Source organism: Sapajus apella, unplaced genomic scaffold (genome assembly GCF_009761245.1).
Source record: "Sapajus apella isolate SASKATOON/1434 unplaced genomic scaffold, GSC_monkey_1.0 scaffold75, whole genome shotgun sequence".
NCBI classification, from domain to species: Eukaryota; Metazoa; Chordata; class Mammalia; order Primates; family Cebidae; genus Sapajus; species Sapajus apella.
Genome location: NW_022437015.1, coordinates 10,009,868 through 10,033,419, shown reverse-complemented (window position 1 = coordinate 10,033,419; position 23,552 = coordinate 10,009,868). Strand labels below are relative to the sequence as shown.

The following is a 23,552-nucleotide window of genomic DNA, read 5'->3' as shown; positions in this document are numbered from 1 at the left end:
CCTAGCTGTCTTTAATTCTGTGAAGGCTGAGAGACGTGAGGAAGCTACACAAGAAAAGTTTGAAGCTAGCAGGGGTTGCCTCATGACATTTAAGGAAAGAAGCCATTTTCATAATATCAAAGTGCAAGGTAATGCTGCTGGTGCTGATAGAAAAGCTGTAGCAGGTTAACCAGAAGATCTAGATAATTGATGAAGGTGGTTACACTAAACAACAAATTTTGACTGTAGAAGAAACAGCCTTCTATTGGAAGAAGATGCCACCTAGATTTTAAAGCTAGAGTGAAGTCAGTGCCTAGCTTCCAAGCTTCAAAGGACAGTCCGACTCTTTTGATAGAGGCTAGTGATCCTGGAACCTCAAAGTTGAAGCCATTGTTTATTTACCATTCCAAAAATTCTAGGGCCCTTAAAAATTATGTTAAATCTATTCCTATGCTCTAGAAACAGAATAACAAAGCCTGAATGACAGCACATCTGTTTATAGCATGGTGTACTGAATATTTTAAGCCTACTGTTGAGACCTACTGTTCACAAAATCAAGATATTTTTCAAAATATTACTTCTTATTGGCAATTCTCCCAGTTACCCAAGAGCTCTGACAGAGATGTACAGGGAGATTAATGTTGTTTTCATGCCTTCTATTACAACATCCATTCTGCAGCCCATGGCACAAGGAATAAATTTGATTTCAAGTGCTATTATTTAAGAAATGTATTTTCTAAGGCTATAGTTGCCATAGATGGTGATTGCTCTGATGAATCTGGGCAAAGCAAATTAAAACCTCTGGAAAGGATTCACTATTGTGTAGATGTCATTAAGAACATTTGTGATTCATGGGAGAAGTCAAAATATCATTAACAGGAGTTTGGAAGAAGTTGATTCCAACCCTAAGGGATGACTTGGAGGGGTTCAAGACTTCATTGGAGGAAATCACTGCAGATGTGGTGGAAATAGCAAGACAACTAGAATTAGAAGTGGAACTAAAGATGTGACTGAAATTCTGCAGTCTCATGATAAAACTTGAATGGATGAGGAGTTGCTCCTTGTGGATGAGCAAAGAAAATGTTTTTTGAGATGAAATCTACTTTTGGTGAAGATGCCATCAACTTTGTTGAAATGACAATAAAGGCTTTAGAATATTACATAAACATTTAATAAAGCAGTGGTAGGATTTGAGAGGATTGAGTTCAATTTTGAAATAAATTCTATGTGTAAAATACTATCAAATAGCATCAAATTCTACAGAAAAATCTCTCATGAAAGGAAATCAATCTATGCAACAAACTTCATCATTGTCTTATATTAGGAAATTGCCACAGCCACCCTAACCTTCAGCAGCCACCACCCTGATCACTCAGCAGCCATCAACATTGAGGCAAGACTGTCCATCAGCAATAATGAAGACTCAGATGATCCTTAGCATTATTTAGCAATAAAGTATATTTAATTAAGGTATATAGGGCCATAATGTTTGTTTGCTCCCTATTAAGTTAACAGAAAGTGGGCTGGGTCTTAAAAGGAGGTATGTAGCTCAAATTTGTCTTTCATTATGTTATTTGTCTTTTACATCACCAAATTCTCAAAGTTCATGACCAGGTCATCTATTTTAAACCTTTTCCTTGTAGTATTTATATGTATTATGATTTATTAAATGAAGGGAAGTGAGAAAATAATAATGTAAATTATAGCATAATTTATAGGAGAAAGTAAAACTTTTTTCATTTATTTTTTTAAATTGACAAATAGTTATACATATTCATGGGGTACATAGTGGAGTTTCAATATGTAATATGTATGGTGATCAGATCAGGGCAATTTTGTATCCTTCAACAAATCTCTCATTCTCTCCCCCTTCCCTCTATGGGAAGGTATATGTTTATAAAATTAGAGAAAATGCAAGGATACAGGTGTATGCTGGTGTGTATGTGTACAGCAAGAATAACTAGAAATGTGATTTTTTCTTTTTTTTAAATTTTCTACTAGGTTTTTCTTGTTAGAAAGAAGACCGGTCCTGATGCTGGGCAGCTCTATGCAATGAAGGTGTTAAAAAAAGCCTCTTTAAAAGGTAGAAAATTAGAAAGTTTATTAAAGTAGAATTTGGCAAAGCGTTATTTTAAGAAATATGCTGTATATTGCTAGTATAAGGTGAATAGATGTAGCTATTTTTAACATTAGTATTTGTGGCAGTTTTTCTAGCCAGTAGGTAATATTACTAGATTTGATATTGACATATGCCTTAACTTAGTGAGAGTGCAGTAAAAATTTGATCCTAGAAAAAGCAACATACTTCATTTAATTTAAACTTATTAACTTAATTAGGCTATACACTTTTCTTTCAAGATTCTTGGTTTTTCCTTTTCTGTGTCAATGTTGCATATTGAGAAAGTACAGCCATTTGCACACACTGTCTTTTAGGGTGTAATAAAAATACCCCTTATGACCAGATCAGTTTTAATCAGTAAACTCATTTGAACAATTAAAGAGATTAACAGGCCGGGTGTGTTGGCTCACACCTGTAATCCCAGCACTTTGAGAGGCTGAGGCAGGCTGAACCCTTGAGCCCAGCCCAGAAGTTCAAGATCAGCCTGAGTAACCTGGCAAAACCCTGTCTCTACAAAAAATACAAAAATGAGCTGGGCGTGGTGGCATGCATCTGTAGTTCCAGCTAGTTGGGAAGCTGAGATGGGAGGATTGCTTGAGCCTGGGAGGTGGAGGTTGCAGTGAGCTGAGATTGTGCCACTGCAGTCCAGCCTGGACAAGGAGCAATACCCTGTCTAAAAAAAAAAAATGAGTACATAATAAATGCATATTAGCTACATACCTATTTATGCTACCTTAACCTGTCTCTAGTTGTAATGAAATCTTTTTGCTTTCTGAGAATATGGTCATTATTATCTAGGAATATGTAAACTGCAAATTTAGGCATTTACGAAGTTATATTTTATATTTTTATATTTTTTGTTTGGTAAATTATTGATGGAATCTTAACTGAAATGATACAAGAGTAATATATTGTAGCATTATGTAATTTTTAGTTCGAGACAGAGTTCGGACAAAGATGGAGAGGGATATACTGGTGGAAGTAAATCATCCATTTATTGTCAAATTGCACTATGGTATGTAATCTTAGTTTTGTTCTTTTATTTTAATCATTATTAATATGGAATTAGAGAATTATGATTTCCATTCAGATAATACTAAAACAGGAAGTAAATAATTTAGACTTACTTAGTATATTCAACTATGTAAAATGTATTTGTCTGAAATAAATATCAGTATCCAGTTTTTAATTGTATATCCTTCATTTTTCTAAGTTGGTTAACTTGTCTAAAATAACAAGATAGTGTTTTTTACTTACCTGTCTGGTAGTATTTATGTACTCTACTAGGATGTACCTTCAGTAATCTTAGACTATATACTATTGTGATAATTTACATAAAACATTCAGTTGCTTGTTCATAATGACCATATTTATCTATTTCCTACTTACATTCAAGAGGATCATGTAGTTATGTTAGTCTACTTGAGTTATTTTTTATATTTAATGGGAGAGGACTACCAGTAAGAAGCAGTAGATGTAGTGGAAAGAACATCAGCTTTGGAGTTAGACATTTCTGAATTTGAATCATGACTACAATACTAATTTAACATATAGATGAGATCTGTCTATCTATCTATCTATCTCTGACATAGTGTACTTTGTCACTTTTAATTTTCTATATTAAAAAAGTAGCAGCTATTTTATTCTTAGTATAACTTTGACAAATAATACATTAAAATATATACCCAATTATTGCTATTAAAAACCAATAAGAAATTTTCACCCATCATTCTTTTACTTCTTATAATACTAACAGAATAAAAAAGTAACATCTAAAGACCTTCCCCAATCTGTAGTATGTCAATCAGTAAAGACTTATTGTGTGTAAAATTACTGTATTAAATTCAGTGGGCTATAGATGTGAAACACTTTTTGACCTCAAGAAATTTACAACCTATAGAGAACACAGAGATGTAAACAAATTAATTGTACAAATTAAAATGGAATAAGTACCATTAAAGAGGTGTAAATATAATGAGATCTCAAAAGTAGCAGCAAGTTATTTCACTGGATAAGAGATCAAGGAAGCTGTGGAAAAATGTGAAAAGGGAGAAATCCTGGAAAGTTTAATAGAGGAAGTGGCATTTTTGGTTAGCTGTTTTATAGGATTCGTGGACTTTCAGTAGGTTTTATAGGCTAAATTTAGGCAATTGCAGTAGAATATGCTTCATAAATTAGGAAATTGGTGGTGGTAGAAGTTTTGTGCAAGCCACATTCAAGGTTATTATGTTCTGGGAAGGGGTTCATAGCTATTTCAACACTGGATTAAATACTTGGTTTAATTTTGAGACGTTATCCACTTGTGGACCATGTGAGTAAATACTGTAAAATCTTAAACATATATTAATTAAAAAGCATAGTAAGCTTTTTAAGCCTTAGAGATTGTTCTGTTACTACATTCTAATTTTTAATTAGCCTTTCAGACTGAAGGGAAACTGTACTTAATACTGGATTTTCTCAGGGGAGGAGATGTTTTCACAAGATTATCCAAAGAGGTAAGTGTCTGTACATCTTTATGCTCTTGAAACAAAACTAAGAAAAATCCCTTTTGTTCTTTCACTAATTACGTTTTTCCTATTGAAATTTTAAATGGTAATTACTTTGTTTATTTCATTGCATAGTATTTGGTAATGTGCCTGTTAATGGCATTTTCTATCATCTCAATGTGCTACTTGTTATTTTCTTAGTCAAAAGAACAATATGAATAACTGAGTAAAGTAGATATGGACAAGCCTAGGACTTTGGCTACTCAAGCTACCTAAACACCTCTGGGAGTAGTGTTTATTCATTTTAAAATAGTTTTATGGAGGTATAATTGACATACAATAAACTGTACATATTAAAGTATACAATTTTATAAGTTTTTACATTTATATGTAACTGTGAAACCATCATTACAATAAGAATAATTAGCATATATGTCATCCCCCAAAATTTTCTTGTGTCGCTTTGTGATACCATCCTCCTGCCTTAACCCTACTGAATCTGCTTTCTGTCACTATTTAGTTTATATTTTCTAGTTTATATAAATGGAATCATATTGTATATCCATTTTTTTGTCTGGCTTAACATAATTATTTTAAGATTCATCTATGTTGTTTGTACTAATCGTTTATTCATTTTTATTGATGGCGTAGTATTACTGATTGTATGGATACATCATGATTTGTTTATCATTCACCTATTGATGGATTTTTGGGTCATTGCAGTTTTTGATATTGCTAATAAAACTGCTATAAACATTCATATAGAAATGATTGTATCATATGTTTTCATTTCTCATGGGTAAATACCTAAGAGTACAATGACCGGGTTATGTAGTAGGTGTATGTTTAACCTTTAAAGACACTGCCAAACTGTTTTCCAAAGTGATTATATATTTTTTACATTCCCACCAGCAGTGTAAGAGAGTTTCAGTTACTCCACATCCTTGCCAACATTTGTGGTAATACTTTGCAATATTTGGTATAGTCAGTCTTAAAATTTTTTAAGATTAGTTTTTAGTAGTATCCCATTGTGGTTTTGAATTGTATCACACTTATGACTAATGATGTTGAGCATCTTTTCTTGAGCTCATTTGCTATATATCCTCTTGGTAAAATGTCTGTTTACATTTTTAGTCTTTTTTTTAAATTGGATTGTGTGTTTTCTTATTAAGTTTTTAAGAGTTATGTATTTTGGATGTAAGTCCTTGATCATATATGTTATTTTAAAATGTTTTCTTCTGGTCTGTGGTTTGTCTTTTTATTCTCTTGACAGTGTTTATTGAAAAGCAGAAGTTCTTAATTTTGATGAAGTCTGATTTATAGGATTTTTTTCCCTTTTATTAATTGTGTTTTTAGTGTCCTATGTAAGGAATATCTGCCTAATCCCAGGTAAAGATTTTCTCTTTTATTTTCTAGAGGTTTTGTAGTTTGAATTTTACATCTAGATTTAGGATCAGTTTTGAGTTCACTTTAGTATATGGTTACAGGTATGTGCAGAAGTCCTTTTTTTTTTTTGCACATAGATATCCAGTTGTTCTAGCATCATTATTGGAAAAGTCTATCTTTTCTTCACTGAATTACCTAAAATTTTTCTTGAAAACCAATTGATCATATATATGAAGGCTTATTTCTGTATACTCTGTTCTGTTCATTGATCCATTTGTCTATCTTTATGACAATACCACACTGTCTGAATTACTGTACTTTGATAATATGTCTTGAAGTCAGGTAATGCAAATCCTTGCACTTTGCTTTTCTTTTTCAGAGTGTGGCTCTTCTAGGTCCTTTCCATTTCCATATCAGTTTTAAATTCAGCTTTTCACTTTGTACAAAAATGCCCTGCTGGGATATTGGTTGGGACTTCATTGAATATATAAGTCACTTTGCAGATAAGTTACATTTTAGTAATATTGAGTCTTTCAATTCATGAACATGGTATCTTTCTCAATTTATTTAGGTCATCTTTAATTTCTCTCAGTATTATCTTGTTTTCAGTGTAAGTCTTTCACTTCTTTTGTCAGATTTACCTCTAAGTAAATCCTGTTTTTAATGTTATTGTAAATAGAATTGACTTCCTAATTTCAATGTTAAATTGGATAGAAACAAAACCGATTTTTTGTGTATTGAGCTTGTTTCCCACAGTCTAGCCAAACTTAACACTTCTAGCAGCTTTTAAAAATCGATGGCAAAGGTTGAGAAAATTCTCTTCTGTGCTACTTTTTTTAAATTGTACTTTAAGTTCTGAGGTACACGTGCAGATCTTGCAGGATTGTTGCATAGGTACACACATGCCATGGTGGTTTGCTGTCTCCATCCCGCCGTCACCTACATCAGGCATTCTCCCAGTGTTATCCCTCCCCATCCTACCAATCCCCTGCTGTCCCTTCCCTAGCCCTCCATGCCCCAACATACCCCAGTGTGTGATGTTCCCCTCCTTGTGCCCATGTGTTCTCATCGTTCAATAACTGCCTATGAGTGAGAACATGCGGTGTTTGGTTTTCTGTTCTTGTGTCTGTTTGCTGAGAAAAATGGTTTCCAGATTCATCCATGTCCCTGCAAAGGATGTGAACTCATCCTTTTTATGGCTGCATAGTATTCCATGGTATATATGTGCCACGTTTTTTTTGTCCAGTCTATCATCGATGGGCATTTGGATTAGTTCCAGGTATTTGCTATTGTAAACAGTGCCACAGTGAACATATGTGTGTATGTCTCTTTATAATAGAATAATTTATAGTCCTTTGGGTATATACCCAGTAATGGGATTGCTGGATCAAATGGAATTTCTATTTCTAGATCCTTGAGGAATTGCCACACTGTCTTCCACAATGGTTGAACTAATTTACACTCCCATCAACAGTGTAAAAGTGTTCCTATTTTTCCAATCCTCTCCAGCATCTGTTGTCTCCAGATTTTTTAATGATTGTCATTCTAACTGGCATGAGATGGTATCTCAATGTGATTTTGATTTGCATTTCTCTAATGACCAGTGATGATGAGCATTTTTTCATGTTTGTTGGCCTCATATGTATCTTCTTTTGAAAAGCGTCTGTTCATATCTTTTGCCCACTTTTGAATGGGTTTATTGCTTTTTTTTCTTGTAAATCTGCTTTAGTTCCTTGTAGATTCTGGATATTAGCCCTTTGTCAGATGGGTAGATTGCAAACATTTTGTCCAATTCTGCTGATTACTGGTTCACTCTAATGGTTGTTTCTTTTGCTGTGCAGAAACTCTTAAGTTTAATTAAATCTTATTTATCTATTTTGCCTTTTGTTGCCATTGCTTTTGGTGTTTTGGTCATCAAGTCCTTGCCTATGCCTATGTCCTGAATGGTATTGCCTAGGTTTTCTTCTTCTAGGGTTTTTATGGTGTTAGGTCTTATGTTTAAATCTTTAATTCATCTGGAGTTAATTTTAGTGAAAGGTGTAAGGAAGGGGTCCAGTTTCAGCTTTCTGCACATGGCTAGACAGTTTTCCCAATGTCATTTATTAAACAGGGAATCCTTTCGCCATTGCTTGTTTTTGTCAGGTTTGTCAAAGATCAGATGGTTGTAGGTGTGTGGCATTGCTTCCAAGGCCTCTGTTCTCTTCCATTGATCTATATCTCTGTTTTGATATCAATACTGTGCTGTTTTGATTGCTGTAGCCTTGTGGTATAGTTTGAAGTCAGGTAGATGCCTCCAACTTTGTTCTTTTTGCTTAGGATTGTCTTGGCTGTGTGGGCTCTCTTTTGGTTCCATATGAAGTTTAAAGGGTTTTTTTCCAGTTCTATGAAGAAGATCAATGGTAGCTTGATGGATGTAGCATTGAATCTATAAATTACTTTGGGCAGTATGGCCATTTTCGTGATAGTGATTCTTCCTAACCGTGAGTATGGAATGTTTTTCCATCAGTTTGTGTCCTCTCTTAAGAGTTTTATAAAAAATCAGGAATCAATTTTAGATTTATTCAAATGCTTTTTCTTCATTTATTGAGATGATCATTTTTTTTTAGTCTTACTATAGTGAATTACATCGAGAGTCAAATGTTGAACCAACCTTCTATTTACGGATGAACCCCACTTAGTCTTGATGTATTAACCTTTTTATAAATTGTTGGATGATAGTTGCTGAAAGTTTGTTAACAATTTTGCATCTATTTTTATGAGGAGTATTTGTGATTTTCTTGTATTATTTTGTCTGTTTTTGGTATTAGAGTAATTCTGACTTCATAGAATGAGTTGGGTGTAATTTTTGCCTCTTTAACTTTCTGGGAAAGTTTAGGTAGATTCAATGATAAATTGCCCTTAAATGATTGATGTAATTCACCAGTGAAGGCATCTGAACATGAAGTTTTTCTTATAGTAAAGTGTTTAACTACAAAATCAATTTATATAATAGACTTATGTTATTTATTTTTGTGTGAATTTTGCTAACTTGTGTCTTTTAAGGAATTTGTTTATTCCATCAAAGTTATCAAATTTACTGACATAAAGTTGTTCATAATATTTCGTTATTGTCCTTTTTGTAGTTGTAGAATTGTTAGTGATGTCACTGCTCTCATTTTTGATGTTGATAATTCATGTTTTCTCTCCTTTTGTTCTGCCTAGCCTCACTAGAGATTTATCAATTTCATTACTCTCAAAGAAATAGCTTTTGGTTTCATTGATTTTTCTTTATTCTACTTCTATTTTCTATTACACTGTTTTATACTTCAATCTTTTTTCTTACTTGTGTTTTATTAGCTTTTCTTTTTCTGGTTTTTAAGATGGGAGCTGAATTTGTTGATTGGAGGCCTTTCTTCTTTTTTTAATAATGTAGGTGTTTAGTATTATAAATTCCACTCTGAATACTGCTTTAGAATCATCCCACAAGTTTTGATATGTGTCATTTTAAATTTCTCTCAGTTCAGTGTACTTTGTAATTTCCTTTTTATTTATTTGATCCATTGGGTATTTAGAAGTATGCTTAATTTACAAATATTTGGGCATTCTTTCACATATCTTTCTATTATTGATTTCTACTCTAATGTCATTATGGCCATAAAGCATACTTTATATGACTTTAATTCTTTTTAACTTATACTTGTCTTATGCTTCATAATATGGTGTATCTTGGTAAATATTCTATGTCCACTTGAGAAGAATGTGTATTCTGCTATTTTGGGGTGGTGGAAGCTTCTATAAATGTGGACTGGATCAAGTTTTTTGATAGTGATATTAAATTTCCTCTATTTTTTTCTGATTTTCTGCCTATCCTACACATTTTTTAGACAGACAAGGATTGACAGCTTTTACTTTAATTATAAATTTGTGTATTTCTTCTTTAATTTCTGTCAGTTTTTGTTTCATATATTTCAAAGTTCTGTTTTTAGGTGCATAAATCTTTAGGGTTATTATTCCCTCTTGATGACTTGACTCCTTCATCATTATGAGATAACCTGACTGACTTTATCCCTGGTAATATTCTTTTCCTCAAAATCTAATTTGATATTAATATGGTCGCTCCACACGCACATGTGTGTTCATTATGGCACTGTTTACAATAGCAAAGACCTGGAACCAACCCAAATGCCCATTGATGATAGACTGGACAAGGAAAATGTGACACATATACACCATGGAACACTATGCAGCCATAAAAAACAATGAGTTCATGTCCTTTGTAGGGTCATGAATAAATCTGGAAACCATCATTCTCAGTAAACTGACACAAGAACAGAAAATCAAACACCACATGTTCTCACTCATAGGCGGGTATTGAACAATGAGAACACATGGACATGGAGGGGAACATCCCATACTGGGGTCTGATGGGGGGGACTAGGGAAGGGATAGCAGGGGGTAGGGAGGTTGGGGAGGGATAACATGGGGAGAAATGCCATATATAGGTGACAGGGGGATGGAGGTAGCAAACCACATTGCCATGTAGGTACTTATGCAGCAATCCTGCATGATCTGCACATACACCCCAGAACCTAAAGTACATTAAAAATAAAGGAGTGTTAGTTTGATATATCTTTTTTCATATTTTAACTTTAGCCTATTTGTGTCTTTATATTAAATGTGTGGTGCTTAAGGAAGCATAGTTTCCTTGATTTTTATCCAATCTGAGAGTCTATGACTTTTTATTGGAATGTTAGACCTGTTACATTTAATATGATAATTTATGTAGTTATATTTAAATCTACCATCTTGCTATGCTAGTTGGGATTTTTTTTTTTTTTTTTGTTCCTTTTTTTTTTTTTTTTGTTTGTTTTATTTTTTTTTTCCTTCTTTTCCTGGCTTCTTTTTAATTACTTCTGTTTTAAATTTATTTTTAGTTCTGCATCTGGCTTGTAAATATTATCTATAACACTTTGTTGTGTAATTTAATAGTTGCCTTAGGATTTGTAGTATAAGTTTTAACTTAGAGGTCAATAAACTATGGTCTTCAGGCTAAATTTGGTCAGTACTTTTCTTTGTAAATATAGCTTTATTGGAACACAGCCATACTCATTTGTTTAAATACTCTCTGTGCCTTGTTCTGTACTTCAATGGCATTATACCTACGTAGTCATTTTTACTGGATAGTGGGCATTGTGGATTTAATTTTCTTGCATACTAGATACTTTTATTTTCACATAAATAGTATTTAGCTTTTTTTCCAGGATACAATTAATTTTCTTATAAACACTTTGATCTTTTTGAGTCTTGCTTTTAAGCTTTGTCAGGTAGGACCAGGGAAGTATTTAGTTTAGGATTAATTTATCCCCAGTATTGAAGCATGTCCTTTCTTAGTACTCTAACAAACATTCTTTGAATTATGAGGCTTTTCACTGTCACTTTTGGAAATAGGACCTATCTCAGTCCTTTGTGAGTTGAGTGGGTTTTTCTTTTCCTGGGCTTGGGCTTGGGTAGTCTCCTCAGATCCATAATTTACTCTATCTCTGTCTCTATCGATCTCTATCTCTATTGCTGTCTGTCTGTCTGTCTGTCTATCTATCTATCTATCTGAGAAGGAGTCTCAGTCTGTTGTCCCAGCATGAGTACAGTGGTGTGATCTCAGCTCACTGCAACCTCTGCCTCCTGGGTTCAAGTGATTCTCTTGCTTCAACCTCCTGAGTAGCTGGGACTACAGGTGCACAATCAGCCCAGCTTATTCTTGTATTTTTTGGTAGAGATGAGCTTTTACTGTGTTGACCAGGCTGGTCTCAAACTCCTGATCTCAGGTGACCTGCCCACCTCAGCCTCCCAAAATGCTGGAATTACAGGGATGGGCCTCTGTGCCCAGCCCACAATTGACATTTTTTTACTGGAGGCAGACATTTTATTGGATTGTGACATTTACCTTGTTAAGATGATGAACATTTTTGTATTTATGGAACCATTATTGAACTTTGTTCTGAGATATAAAACTAGTTTGGTCCTTATAGATCTTACTTTTTAAAGTTTATTAGATTGGCTCAACACAGCTTTCAGTCCAGGGTTAATTTTGTCCCACTACTGCAGCAAAATCTTTCTGATTACTTTATCTGCTGTCTTATGAATTATGAAATTTTCTGCTCTGGTCGAAGGCAACAGGAACTATTCCTGACCCATATTGAGTTCATGGATTGGTTTCTCTAACCCTTCCTTCTTTTCCTGGTTTAGGGTAATGTCCTCACTCACATGTACTGAGTATTTCTCTGCTGAATACTTGAAGGAGACTGTCTACATATCCACAGAGTTCTCTTTGTACAATTTTCTCTTCTCTAGTACTTGATCCTGTGAATTTTGTCTCCTTCTCTGAGACTTTCTGTTCTGGCTTATCTACTCAGGAAGTCTCTGAGGCTCCACCTGACTTAGGCCTCCCTGTACTACCACTTGGAAACTCTTTCCAGGTAGTAAGATAGGGCAGTTGTGGGGCAAATGTCATCTGTTCCCTGTCTCTCAGTATTCATTGTCCTTTGTTGCCTGATGTCCAGTGTCTTGAAAAGTATCATTTCATATGTTGTGTCCTGTGATTTAGATTTTTCAGGCATGAGATTAAATCCTGTCTTTGTCTGTTTCATTTTATCTTTAGTAATCTGGGAGTAGCATTTTAATTGGGTGATAGTAGTTCAATGTCTCACTTCCAGAATTGACAGTGTAGAGTGTGGGAGAGCTACTGCTGATTTCCAGAGCTCTGAAACTTGCAGTGATAAAGGAGTAGTGTGTTTCTGGTATGCTAGCCAGTGCTTAAGTGGCTAAGATGTCTGGCTTATATCTGTCCATTTCCAGTGTAGAATGTGTGATACATGAGCATAGAGTGTGTTATTGGTATATTTTTCACTATAGAACATAAACTAGTATGTGATAGGGATTTTCTAGGACCCCCTTCTAAGGAGGATCTTTAAAGGACCTTGTTAAAAACTGGTACCAAGGCATAGAAGGACAACAGTATAATAAGGCTCCATTATTCATGATTTCTTGCATTAGATTTTAGAAGTGTCACAAATATGTTTGAGAAATTCTTGTAGTCATTTCTAATTTTCTTTTAAACTCTTCAGACCTCCATTCTCGATGTGGGACTATCTAAACCCATACTAGCACAGAGATGCAGTCAGTAAGTTTTGATTCCTAAGTCTGGAATATTAGGTAAGAGCAAGCATTTTGAATGCATTACCCAAAAGATAATAAATTAGTACATTGATTGAGCAGTCTTTTAAAAAATGATTCAATGATTACTTCTGCAGACAGCTTATTAATAATTAGATGTTTGTTGGTTATACTTCACTTGTGTGTACAAAAAATGTTAAATAATCCAAAATGAGGACATGTTTTTATGCCTTAGAAAATACTTTTAAAGTACATTTTTGTATGTTTTAAAGAATCTTATACTGTATGTCATTTGTATTTTAAAGGGAAAGATACCTACCGAGATTTTCCTTCCTCAGAATGTACATACACACATATACACACACAAATACACAAGTAAACAAACATAATTCTTAAGCCATGCTCTATTTTGCTTATATCAAGAAAATGTAGTAGAATGTATGGCTGATTATTGTAAAGCTGTCAGTTCTTCTAAAATTAATTTATTGGTTTAACAAAATTCCAAATAAAGCTGCGATAGGGATTTTTGTTTCTTTGAAGTTGACAGAATTATTTTATAGTTTGCTTTGAAAAATAAGCATATGCAAAGAAGTAACATTTTTGTTTGTTTTTGAGATAGTATCTTGCTCTGTCACCAGGTCGGAGTGCAGTGGCACTATCCTGACTCATTGCAGGCTCAACCTCCCAGGCTCAAGTGATCTTCATGCCTCTGGCACCAGAGTAGCTGACTACAGAAGCATGCTCCACTATACCCGGCCATTTTCTTTTTTTCAGTAGAGATGGGGTCTTACTATGCTGCCCAGGTTGACCTCAAACTCCTGGGCTTGAGTGATCCTCACATGTTGCCCCCCCCAAATCCTCTTGTTTAAAAATTTATAAAGCATGCATAAGCAAAACATTATAGTATCAACACAAGATTGGAAAAATACTATATAGCCCCAAAATATCCTGTTATATATGACTTACCATGTATCATTATGATAAAGGAAGAATCACAAATTGTGGCAAAGAGATTGTTCAGTAAACAGTATTTGATAAATTGCTTAAATATTTCAAAAATTCATTTTAAAATGCCATCTCTACCATATACAAAAATAAATTGTACTTACGTAAAAGAGCTAAATCTGGAAAAACAGTTACCCTGAAATAAAATGCAACTAAATATTTTGTTGACCCTTGGATGGAAAATGTCTCTTTAAACATTAAAATAATGAAGGAAAATAATGCATAAATGATCTATACATTTGACTACATAAAATTAAGGATTACTGAACATCAAAAACTAGCAGAAAATTGGATAAATATTTGCAGCTAATATGATGGAAAACTGACATTTTAAATATTTAACTGACTTATACCAATTGACAAAACAGTAATAGAAAATAGGCACAAACATTACTGATAATTCACAAGAAAATTGACTACTAAACATGAAAAACAATGTTTAGCCTAAAAGTCAAAACTTAAATTTAAAAAATGATGCCACTTTCACACATCAAATTTGAAAAGGCTTTTTACAGGGCATATTCCATACTATCAAGGATGTGGTAAGACAAATGCTTTCATAAACTGCTGATGGGAGTGAAAATTACTATAACCTTTTTGGAAAATAATTTTGTTGTGTATGTCAGGAATCTGAATATTTATGCTCCTTGACCCAGTATTTCCTTTTTTTTTTAAATTTCTTAATCAATTTTGAAGAAATAATCATAAATATCAGTAAGATGTACATATGCATGCATATTGTAGAATTATTTAAAATAGTGAAAATCTGGAAATAACCTAAATGCCAAGAAGGGGAATGTTTAGGTAAATTATGGTGAATTGTTATGGTAGTATTGTACAGCTATTGAAAACTTTACAAATAAGTTTTAAAGACATAGAAAAATGCTTATGATATAATATTAACTGGGGATAAAGGAGGCCACTAAATAGTACTTATATAGTAGCATGACTTCAACTGTATTAAAACACATTCGTAGACACATTCACATGCAGATGTGCGTAAATAATTTGAAAAACAGATGGCAAAATATTAAAAGTGCTTAAATCAAGAGTACTGGAGGTTAGGATAATGTTCATTTGTGGGGGGGATTTATGAGTAGGATGAATAGTAGGTTGGAAAGCATTATTGGTAGTGAACCTAAAATTTTTTTTTTTAGAAAAGCAAACATTGCAGCATAGCATGTGGCAGAAGTGGCTTCTGGGGAAGAGTTCATTCTTACAGACAAGTATCCCTGAGTTCATGTCTTGGGCCTCCTCCTTACTAGCTGTGTTATTTTGGGCAAGTTACTTAATTACTCTGAGTTTCTTTCTCCGTTTGCAAGATGTTCCTAATACCTACCTCATAGAGTTTGGAAAATATAATAGCATAATGATTGTACAGTGCCTAGCACATAATTGCTACTTAGCAAGGTTTTATTTGCATCTATCATTAGGCTTTCCACCAAAACAACTTCATGACAATGTGATAGACTTGCCATTAGCTGTAACCTAGGCAAAGTTTTTTTTTCCTAATTTAGTTTTAAATAATTTTTATTTAGGGTTTTCGTATGTATTAACTTTCAGAGAACATTATCGTCCTTGTTTAGATGTTGAATAGGCAACTATTATTTTTATTCTTAATAAAAGTCAAGTTAAAGTGATGTTTTTATACTTTTACCATTATAATATAAAAATTAATGCTCCCAAAACTTAGATAATGAACAATCTTTGTTTTTCTATTGATCATTTAAGAAAGTAGTTGGCATATCAGAAGTTATTAACTACTCATTCTCTACAATTTTGCTAGTAACCTGGATCTGCATTGTGAAATGCAGTGGTCATAATTGTAAGTGGACAGAAAGTTGTAAGCTATTATGACATGTAGGTTATGCAGTTTTTAGCCTTTTTAACCCAGATGTTTCTTTATGAAAATAACCCAGTTTTAGAAAAATATTTGATTTTGCCAATCTGGAGTTCTTGCTAAACCTTAAAAATTATATCTAATGGTTGATTAGTGTCCAATTCTATATGTAAATGAATACTCACTGTGAATGAATTTATATGTAAACCTATAATATTAATACCTTATGGCTACACACACACACACACACACACACACACACACACACACACACATATATATATATATATATATATATATATATATTTTAGTATTTTAAAGTTTACAAAGCTTTTTTCCACATAAATTGATTTGTTTCCTATAACAACCTTGTTAGGTATATACAGCAGATATTGTCCTGTTTTACAGATTTAGAAACTGAAGCCCAGGGGGTTAAGAGACATTTCTTATATTACACTGCCAATGCTGTTTTCAAGTTCTTTACTCTTTACTTCATCATAGCAGCCCTATTTCCAGTCACAAAAAGATTGAGTAATACAGTGCCATTACACTCATATACATTACTAACAGAAGAGGCTTGGATCCACCCTTTAGGTTAGAGATGAGTTCAGAATTTTGTGTAAGATAAGAGTTACTAATTAAAAGCTTCTGTCAGTGTAGTAAAAACTTTGGGTTTGTAGAGCCTCTAATAGTGAAAGTTCTGAGAAATGATAGTAGCCAGCAAAAGAGAGAATGGTAGAAATAGTGGAATTCCCAGTGCTAAAACAAAATACCTTCTATATTTCAAATCTCCCAAGGGTGTTACTATATTATAGCAAAATACTAAAATTAACATTGATGTTACGACACTGAGTCACTTTAAAAAGGGTGAATCTCGTGCTGTGCATTTAGTGTGAGAAGATACACAAACAACATAATGTTTTAGAAAGATTTACATTAAAGTGGTTAATATTGAAGATACACATGCAAAGAGTTTAGTTTCATCTATGTGGAAATCTTATTTCTCTGGTATTGCTAATAATTATACCAGTCAAATAAGAATTGACTATGCTTATTATCTTATTATTTTCCTAAATTTGTCTACTCATTTTTAACGAACTGCTTTTAAATATGCTGAATATTGAAAGAAAGATCAAATGATAGATCATTATTTTATTCTAGGTTCTGTTTACAGAGGAAGATGTGAAATTCTACCTTGCAGAACTGGCCCTTGCTTTGGATCATCTGCACCAATTAGGAATTGTTTATAGAGACCTGAAGCCAGAAAAGTAAAGCTGTATTCTTCTTTTGTATTCATGTTGTCTATATTTCTGGAACTACTTTTTGTCTTACTCTGTTAGGTCTTTTAAATATTATAGGGAATTCTATATGAATTGTATGAAACTTCTTTATAAAAAGTAATCTTTGTAAGACATACATTGACTTTAAGTTAATCATTTTTAAAAAATTAATATATTAAATACTGACCTATCTTAGTTTTATGATTTTTATGTAAATGTTTTATGTAAAATATTTTATTCCATCTTGTTGAATGTGAATTTTGATTTACAGCATTTTGCTTGATGAAATAGGACATATCAAATTAACAGGTAGGCAGATTTTCTTATTATACCCTTAGCCACTTGATTAATATTTTTTATTATTTTAATACAAATTTGTCTAAACCTGTTTTTTTATCTTTCTGAATTTGATTTGCCATTTATTCATCTGTTTAGTGAATTAAATGTTATTCAATGGTTAGATGTTCTCAATATGTTCTAATTGTAATATGAAAAAATTGTACATTAGATACGCTAAGAAATGACATTTAGCTTTCTAGGTAACAATACATCATCTTAGTTTGAGTCTAGACAGAAAAATGTATCACAAGTAGTCATCACGTTTGAAGTATAGTGGCAACCTTCCCTCCACCTTCCCTAACTCCTGGCAACCACTTATATGTTCGACATCTCTATAATTTTGTTATTTTAAGAGTGACATAGAAATAGAAGCATACAGGAGTCACACTCCTGAGCATTTATCCTAGAAAAATAAAAACCTATATATGAATAAAAACCTATATATGAAAGCCTATATATGAATGTTCATAGCAACTCTATTTGTAATAGCCCAAGACTGGAAATTACCCAAATATCCTTCAAAAGGGGAATGGATAAATACAAACTGTCAGACTTCATGTGATGGCATACTACTCAGGAGTAAAAAGGAAGGGAAGACCTGTTGAGATATCCAACGAGTGGATGGATCTCAAGGGCATTGTGCTAAGTGAGCCAATCTCAAAATGTGTTTTCAATAGATAGTCAATTCCGTATTTTATTATTTGAATGTTAGAACAGAGATAAAATGAAGATGTGGTCTTTACTGATAATTTTAAATAGATACAGTTTAAAGGTAAGTTGCTTTAAATTCTTGTGATACTGCATCAATGCAAAAATAAAGTGTCAAACTGTTACCTCAAAAGTTGACATAAATATGAAAAAGTTCAAATAAAGTTTAGTGACTCTTACTGATTCATAGCTTGATTCTCTTTTGCATGTACAAAAGAAATGATGTGGGTTCGAAGATGTTTAAAGAGGGAAAGGAAAGGAAAATAACAGTAGGGAACAGTAGAGTTTTGAGATTTTTATATAATATATAAATTTTTATTTTGTCGCAATTAAAAAGATAATTAAAAATTAATTCTTCTTTTCATTTTTGCTTAAATATACCTCTTTTGTCAGAGGTGAGACAGGGAGGTGGGAAAAAGAGTAGAAAAAAACGACTTTTCTCTCCCTGCTACATTAAGGTTAATTAGGTAAATAATGATGCCAAGTTGATTTATATTTAGTATTCTTATTTTAATTCTGCTTTTGATAGATTTTAGAGACTTAAACTGTCTGAGGAGGGAAGAATAGATAGGATCAATATTAATTTATAAGCAAAAGACACAAAGCATGTAACAGGAAGAAATATGATTTATAGTTTTCTTTTTTTTTACAATTCAATTTATTTTTCTTACAATGGCACAAACATTTCTTTTAAAGAATGTATACAATAATGAATATAAGATAATTTACAGTTTTATGAGTATAACCCAATTCAAGATTTTATAATGAGTAGTACATTTATGGGTTTACTCTGCCAGTATTCCAGTGAGGTTGGTTAAAGTATGACCATTCACAGCAAGTATTTTAACCCATTTATGCCTAAGGCTGCAAGTTTTTGAATTTTTGCAATCAGACATTGATGATGACCTTGAGCAGTAGGATATAAATGGTGTTCCAGTAGTGGAACACTAGGCATACGTTGGTTTAAGAGTTCTTTTACAACATTTCCTTTAATTTGTATTCTTTATCTCTCTTTCTCTTTAATTTGTCTTTGCTTTCTTTCTTAACCTCCTGTATATCTTTTCTCCCTCCTACATGTCTCTATTTCCTTCTTTGCTTCCATTTTGAATACTACAGTTACAAATACCAGATTGATTGCAATTTGCCATTGATACCAGGGGGCTGTGTGCAGGCTCTTGTGATTTTGGAATGTCTCACCTAGGGAGGGTCTTTGCTAGCATTCTGTTTTCCAACAATAATTGCAGGAGAATGGCAATACTACTTTTTTTTTTCTTTTCACCTGTGTACTTTAAAAATTCTCCATACATAAGGAATGGGCCTAATATCTAGAATGACAGGCTACTCTGAAATTACAATGAAGTATAGAAAGGTTCCTGTTATAACTGTGCTTTGGGTCTGATTGGCTTCATTCTGAGATTATCATTGTTACAGCAGATCAGTAGAATGAGAGTGGATATCCCCCAGTATCTACTTCCTTGCTAATGTATTATTTATATTATAGATTATTATAAGACTTAAGTTTTTTTCTGAAATCCTTCATCCTTCCCATAGTATATATAAAATCCCTCCCATAGCCTATATAAAAATAACTTTGTAATATTTATAATATGACTTGTCTATTTAGAAAAAAGTAATCATAATATCTCATTAAAAAGTATAACTTGAATAGAGAATTTATTTGATCTGTGATTGCTATAATCTGTTGCATTTTTAAAATTTTACTTTTCTAAGAGATAGAGTCTTACTCTGTCACCCAGGCTTTAGGGCAGTGGCATGATCACAGCTTATTACAGCCTTGAACTCCTGGGCTCAAGCCATCCTCCCACTCCAGCCTTCTGGGTAGCTGGGACTTCAGAAACGTGACACCACACCCAGCTATTTTGTATGTGTGTGTATGTGTGGAGACGGAGTCTTGCTGTATTTCCCAGGCTGGTCTTGAACTCCTGGCCTCAAGCAATTTTCCTGCCATGGCTTCCCAAAGTGCTGGGGTAACAGGTGTGAACCACTGTGCCCAGCCTATAATGTGTTATCTGAGAGACATAATTTAGAAGTAACTTCTATAAAGAGAGGAGAAGAAAAATGTACAGTAGTTAGAAATGTAAATCACATAGTACTTGAGCTGAGTATTTAAGAGAAAAATGTGTACTTGAGAAAGTAATTCTATGTAGTTTTTATAGTTACTTGCAAATTAATCACTGAGATTATTTTTATTTATAGTAAATATTCATCAAATTATTATATTCTGAGTGTGCTGTTAAAGTTTAAAGTCTTATAAAACAGTCATTTAAGATTACAAAGATGTGAAACACTGGCCCTTAAACATACCCCCCAAAGTAACCCTTCCATTATATAGCTGAATTTTACATTTTGTTTTATTTTCAAATTAGCGATTAGGAAGAACCACTGTATAATATATGGATTCTTTAATCTTATAGTTTTATAGTTGTACAATTTTTGTCAGTTGATTGCTGAGCAAATTATAGTTGTTAAATAAGTTTAGTCAGAAATAGCATGGCAAAGGAACTCTGTGGATTGGCATAAATGTCTGAAAGGTAACAGAAGAATAGGAAAATTCCTTTCTCTCCCGCCTTCTCTCTGGAATGGCCAAATGAACCAGTTTTCTTCACTACAAGCTATGTTATATTCAGCTGAACTGACCTCAAAGACTATATGTTAATTATGTTACTTTTGTAAATGGAATGTGCAGAGTTTACAAGTTTCAGTATACAGAGAAAGAGCATAGTAGCACAGCGAAAAGATTTTTAAAAATTAAACTGAAAGTTAAAATACATTATTATCTAAGGATATGTGATTTTTTTTTTAAATTGTACTTTAGATTCTGGGGTACATGTGCAGATTATGCAAGATTGTTGCATAGGTACATTCATGGCAAGGTGATTTGTTGCCACCATTCCCCCATCACCTATACCTGACATTTCTCCCCACATTATCCCTCCTCTACCCTCCCTCCCACTATCCCTGCTGTAGCCCCCCCCAACGGACCCCAGTGTGTGATGCTCCCCTCTTTATGTCCAAGTATTCTCATTGTTCAACACCTGCCTATGAGTGAGAACATGCGGTGTTTGATTTTCTGTTCTTGTGTCAGTTTGCTGAGAATGATGGTTTCCAGGTTCATCCATGTCCCTATAAAGGGCACAAACTCATCAGATGAGTTTTAACATATGTAAATTATACTTTCATCTTAAAAAAAAAAAGCTATAAGCCCTATATTGCTTGTTTACAATAAAATATCAACATTAACTTTAATTTAAGGTCCTCTCAAAACTGATTTTCTAACTATGCTCAATATTTTCCTTAAATTTAATAAATATAGAGCTTATAGCTTTTTTATTTTTAAGATGAAAGTATAATTTAAATATGTTAAAACTCATCCTTCTGATCTCTTTTGGTGATGGGACTATTCTGTCTTGACTGCATCAATGTCAGTGTCCTGGCTGTGGTTATAGTACTATAGTTTTACAAAATGTTACCTTGGGGGACACTGGGTAAACAGGATTTCTGTAGATTTTCATGTAACAGTATGTGAATCTGCAATCATCTCAAAATATAAAGCTTAATTTTTTAAACTAATTTTTTTTGTGTATAGTTCTGCAGGTTTTGACAAATGCATACAGCCTTGTAACTATCACCAAAATAAAAATATGGAACAGTTCCATAACACCACCCCACAAATTCTTTCATTATAAGTCAATCCTCCCTTTGCCCCAAGCCAACCACCAGTCTACTTTCTGTCCCCATATATATGCCCTTTCCATAATGTAATTATGAACAGAGGCATGCAGTATACAGCCTTTTGAGACTGGCTTCATTTAATTAGCATAGGCCACTTGAGATTCATCCATATTGTTGGCCATATCAATGATTTTTTTTTAAATTACTAATTAGTGTTTCATTTTATGGCGCTACCATGATTTGTTTATCCATTCCTCAATGAGGAGGCATTTGAGTTGTTTCCTGTTTGGGGCAATGATTAATAAAACTACTGTTCATGTATAGGTTTTTTGACCATAAACTTTTATTTCACTTTAGATATAAGGAGTGAGATCAGTTGATCTATTTAACTAACTGAGAAAACTTCAAACTGATTTCCAAAGTGGTTGTAACATTTTGCATACCCACCAGCAATGTCCAGTGGATCTGTATGCTCACTAGCATTTTGTATTGTTGGTATTTTTTATTTTAGCTATTCTAATAGTCATTAAGTAGAATCATCATGGTTTTATTTTGTATTTCTCTAATAACTAATGACACTAACCATGTCTTCATGTATTTATTTCTTTGAAGAAGTGTCTATTCAGATCATTTGCCCATTAAAAAAATGGATTCTTTGCTTTTCTACCTAGAATTTTTAATTTTTTTTAATTTTTAATTTTATTTTTTGTGGGTACATATGTGTATATATTTATGGGTTATATGAGATATTTTGATACAGGCATAAAATGCCTAATAGTCACATCAGGGTAAATGGAGTATACATCACGTGAAGCATTTATCCTTTGTGTTACAAGCAGTACAGTTATCACTTTTAGTTATTTTTAAATGTATAATTAAATTATGTACTCATCCTATTGTGCTAGCTAATATTAAGTCTTATTCTTTCTATTTTTTGCACCCATTATCCATCCTTCATCCCCTAAGTCCCCTCCTCCTGTACCCCTCTCAGCCACTGGTAACCATCCTTCTACTGTCTGTTTCTATGAGTTCAATTATTTTAATTTTCATCTTTCATAAATAAGTGAGAACATAAGTTATTTTTTTGTGCCTGGCTTATTTCAGTTGACACAATGACCCCCAGTTCCCTCCATGATGCAGATGAGAAGTTCTTATTCTTTTTTATGGATGAATAGTACTCTGTCGTGTATAAGTGCCACATTTTCTTTATCCATTTTTCTATCAATATGCATTTAGACTGCTTTCTTCTCTTGGTTATTAAGAACAGTGCTGCAACAAGCATGGGAGTACAGATATCTCTTTATTGTACTGATTTTCTTTATTTTACGTAAATACCCAGCATTGGGAATAATGGATTTCATGGTAGCTCTGTTTTTAGATTTTTTTGAGAAATCTCCTAATAGTACTCCATAGTGGTTGTACTAATTTACATTCCTGCCAACGGCATATGAGATTTCCTTTTTCTCCACAGCTTCACCAGCATTTTTTTATTACCTGACTTTTGAATAAAAGCATCATTTTAGGGAGAAATTATGACTCATTGTAGTTCTGATTTGCATTTCTCTGGT

At 33.1% G+C, this 23,552-nt stretch overlaps 1 protein-coding gene and 1 long non-coding RNA gene across 10 annotated transcripts in view; one reads left to right on the top strand and one right to left on the bottom strand.

Annotated features, from left to right (window-relative positions):
* Positions 1 to 23,552, top strand: part of RPS6KA6 (ribosomal protein S6 kinase A6) — a 130,234-nt gene that overhangs the window by 38,581 nt on the left and 68,101 nt on the right. For 8 of the 9 annotated variants that reach the window (XR_004260815.1, XM_032251394.1, XM_032251397.1 and 5 more), the window contains 5 exons: positions 1,981 to 2,062; positions 3,033 to 3,113; positions 4,514 to 4,593; positions 17,126 to 17,232; positions 17,516 to 17,553. Coding sequence is in view for 8 of the 9 variants with exons in the window: in XM_032251394.1 (XP_032107285.1) it covers positions 1,981 to 2,062; positions 3,033 to 3,113; positions 4,514 to 4,593; positions 17,126 to 17,232; positions 17,516 to 17,553 (388 nt within the window). In the remaining variant the exon portion in view is untranslated. The remainder of the gene's footprint in view (positions 1 to 1,980; positions 2,063 to 3,032; positions 3,114 to 4,513; positions 4,594 to 17,125; positions 17,233 to 17,515; positions 17,554 to 23,552) is intronic. The other variant, XM_032251399.1, reaches the window with a different exon arrangement.
* LOC116532296 lies at positions 318 to 9,849 on the bottom strand. The gene is made up of 3 exons (XR_004260816.1): positions 9,840 to 9,849; positions 3,589 to 3,593; positions 318 to 794 (listed from the first exon to the last, which is right to left on the bottom strand). It is a non-coding gene; the product is annotated as an uncharacterized LOC116532296 (long non-coding RNA).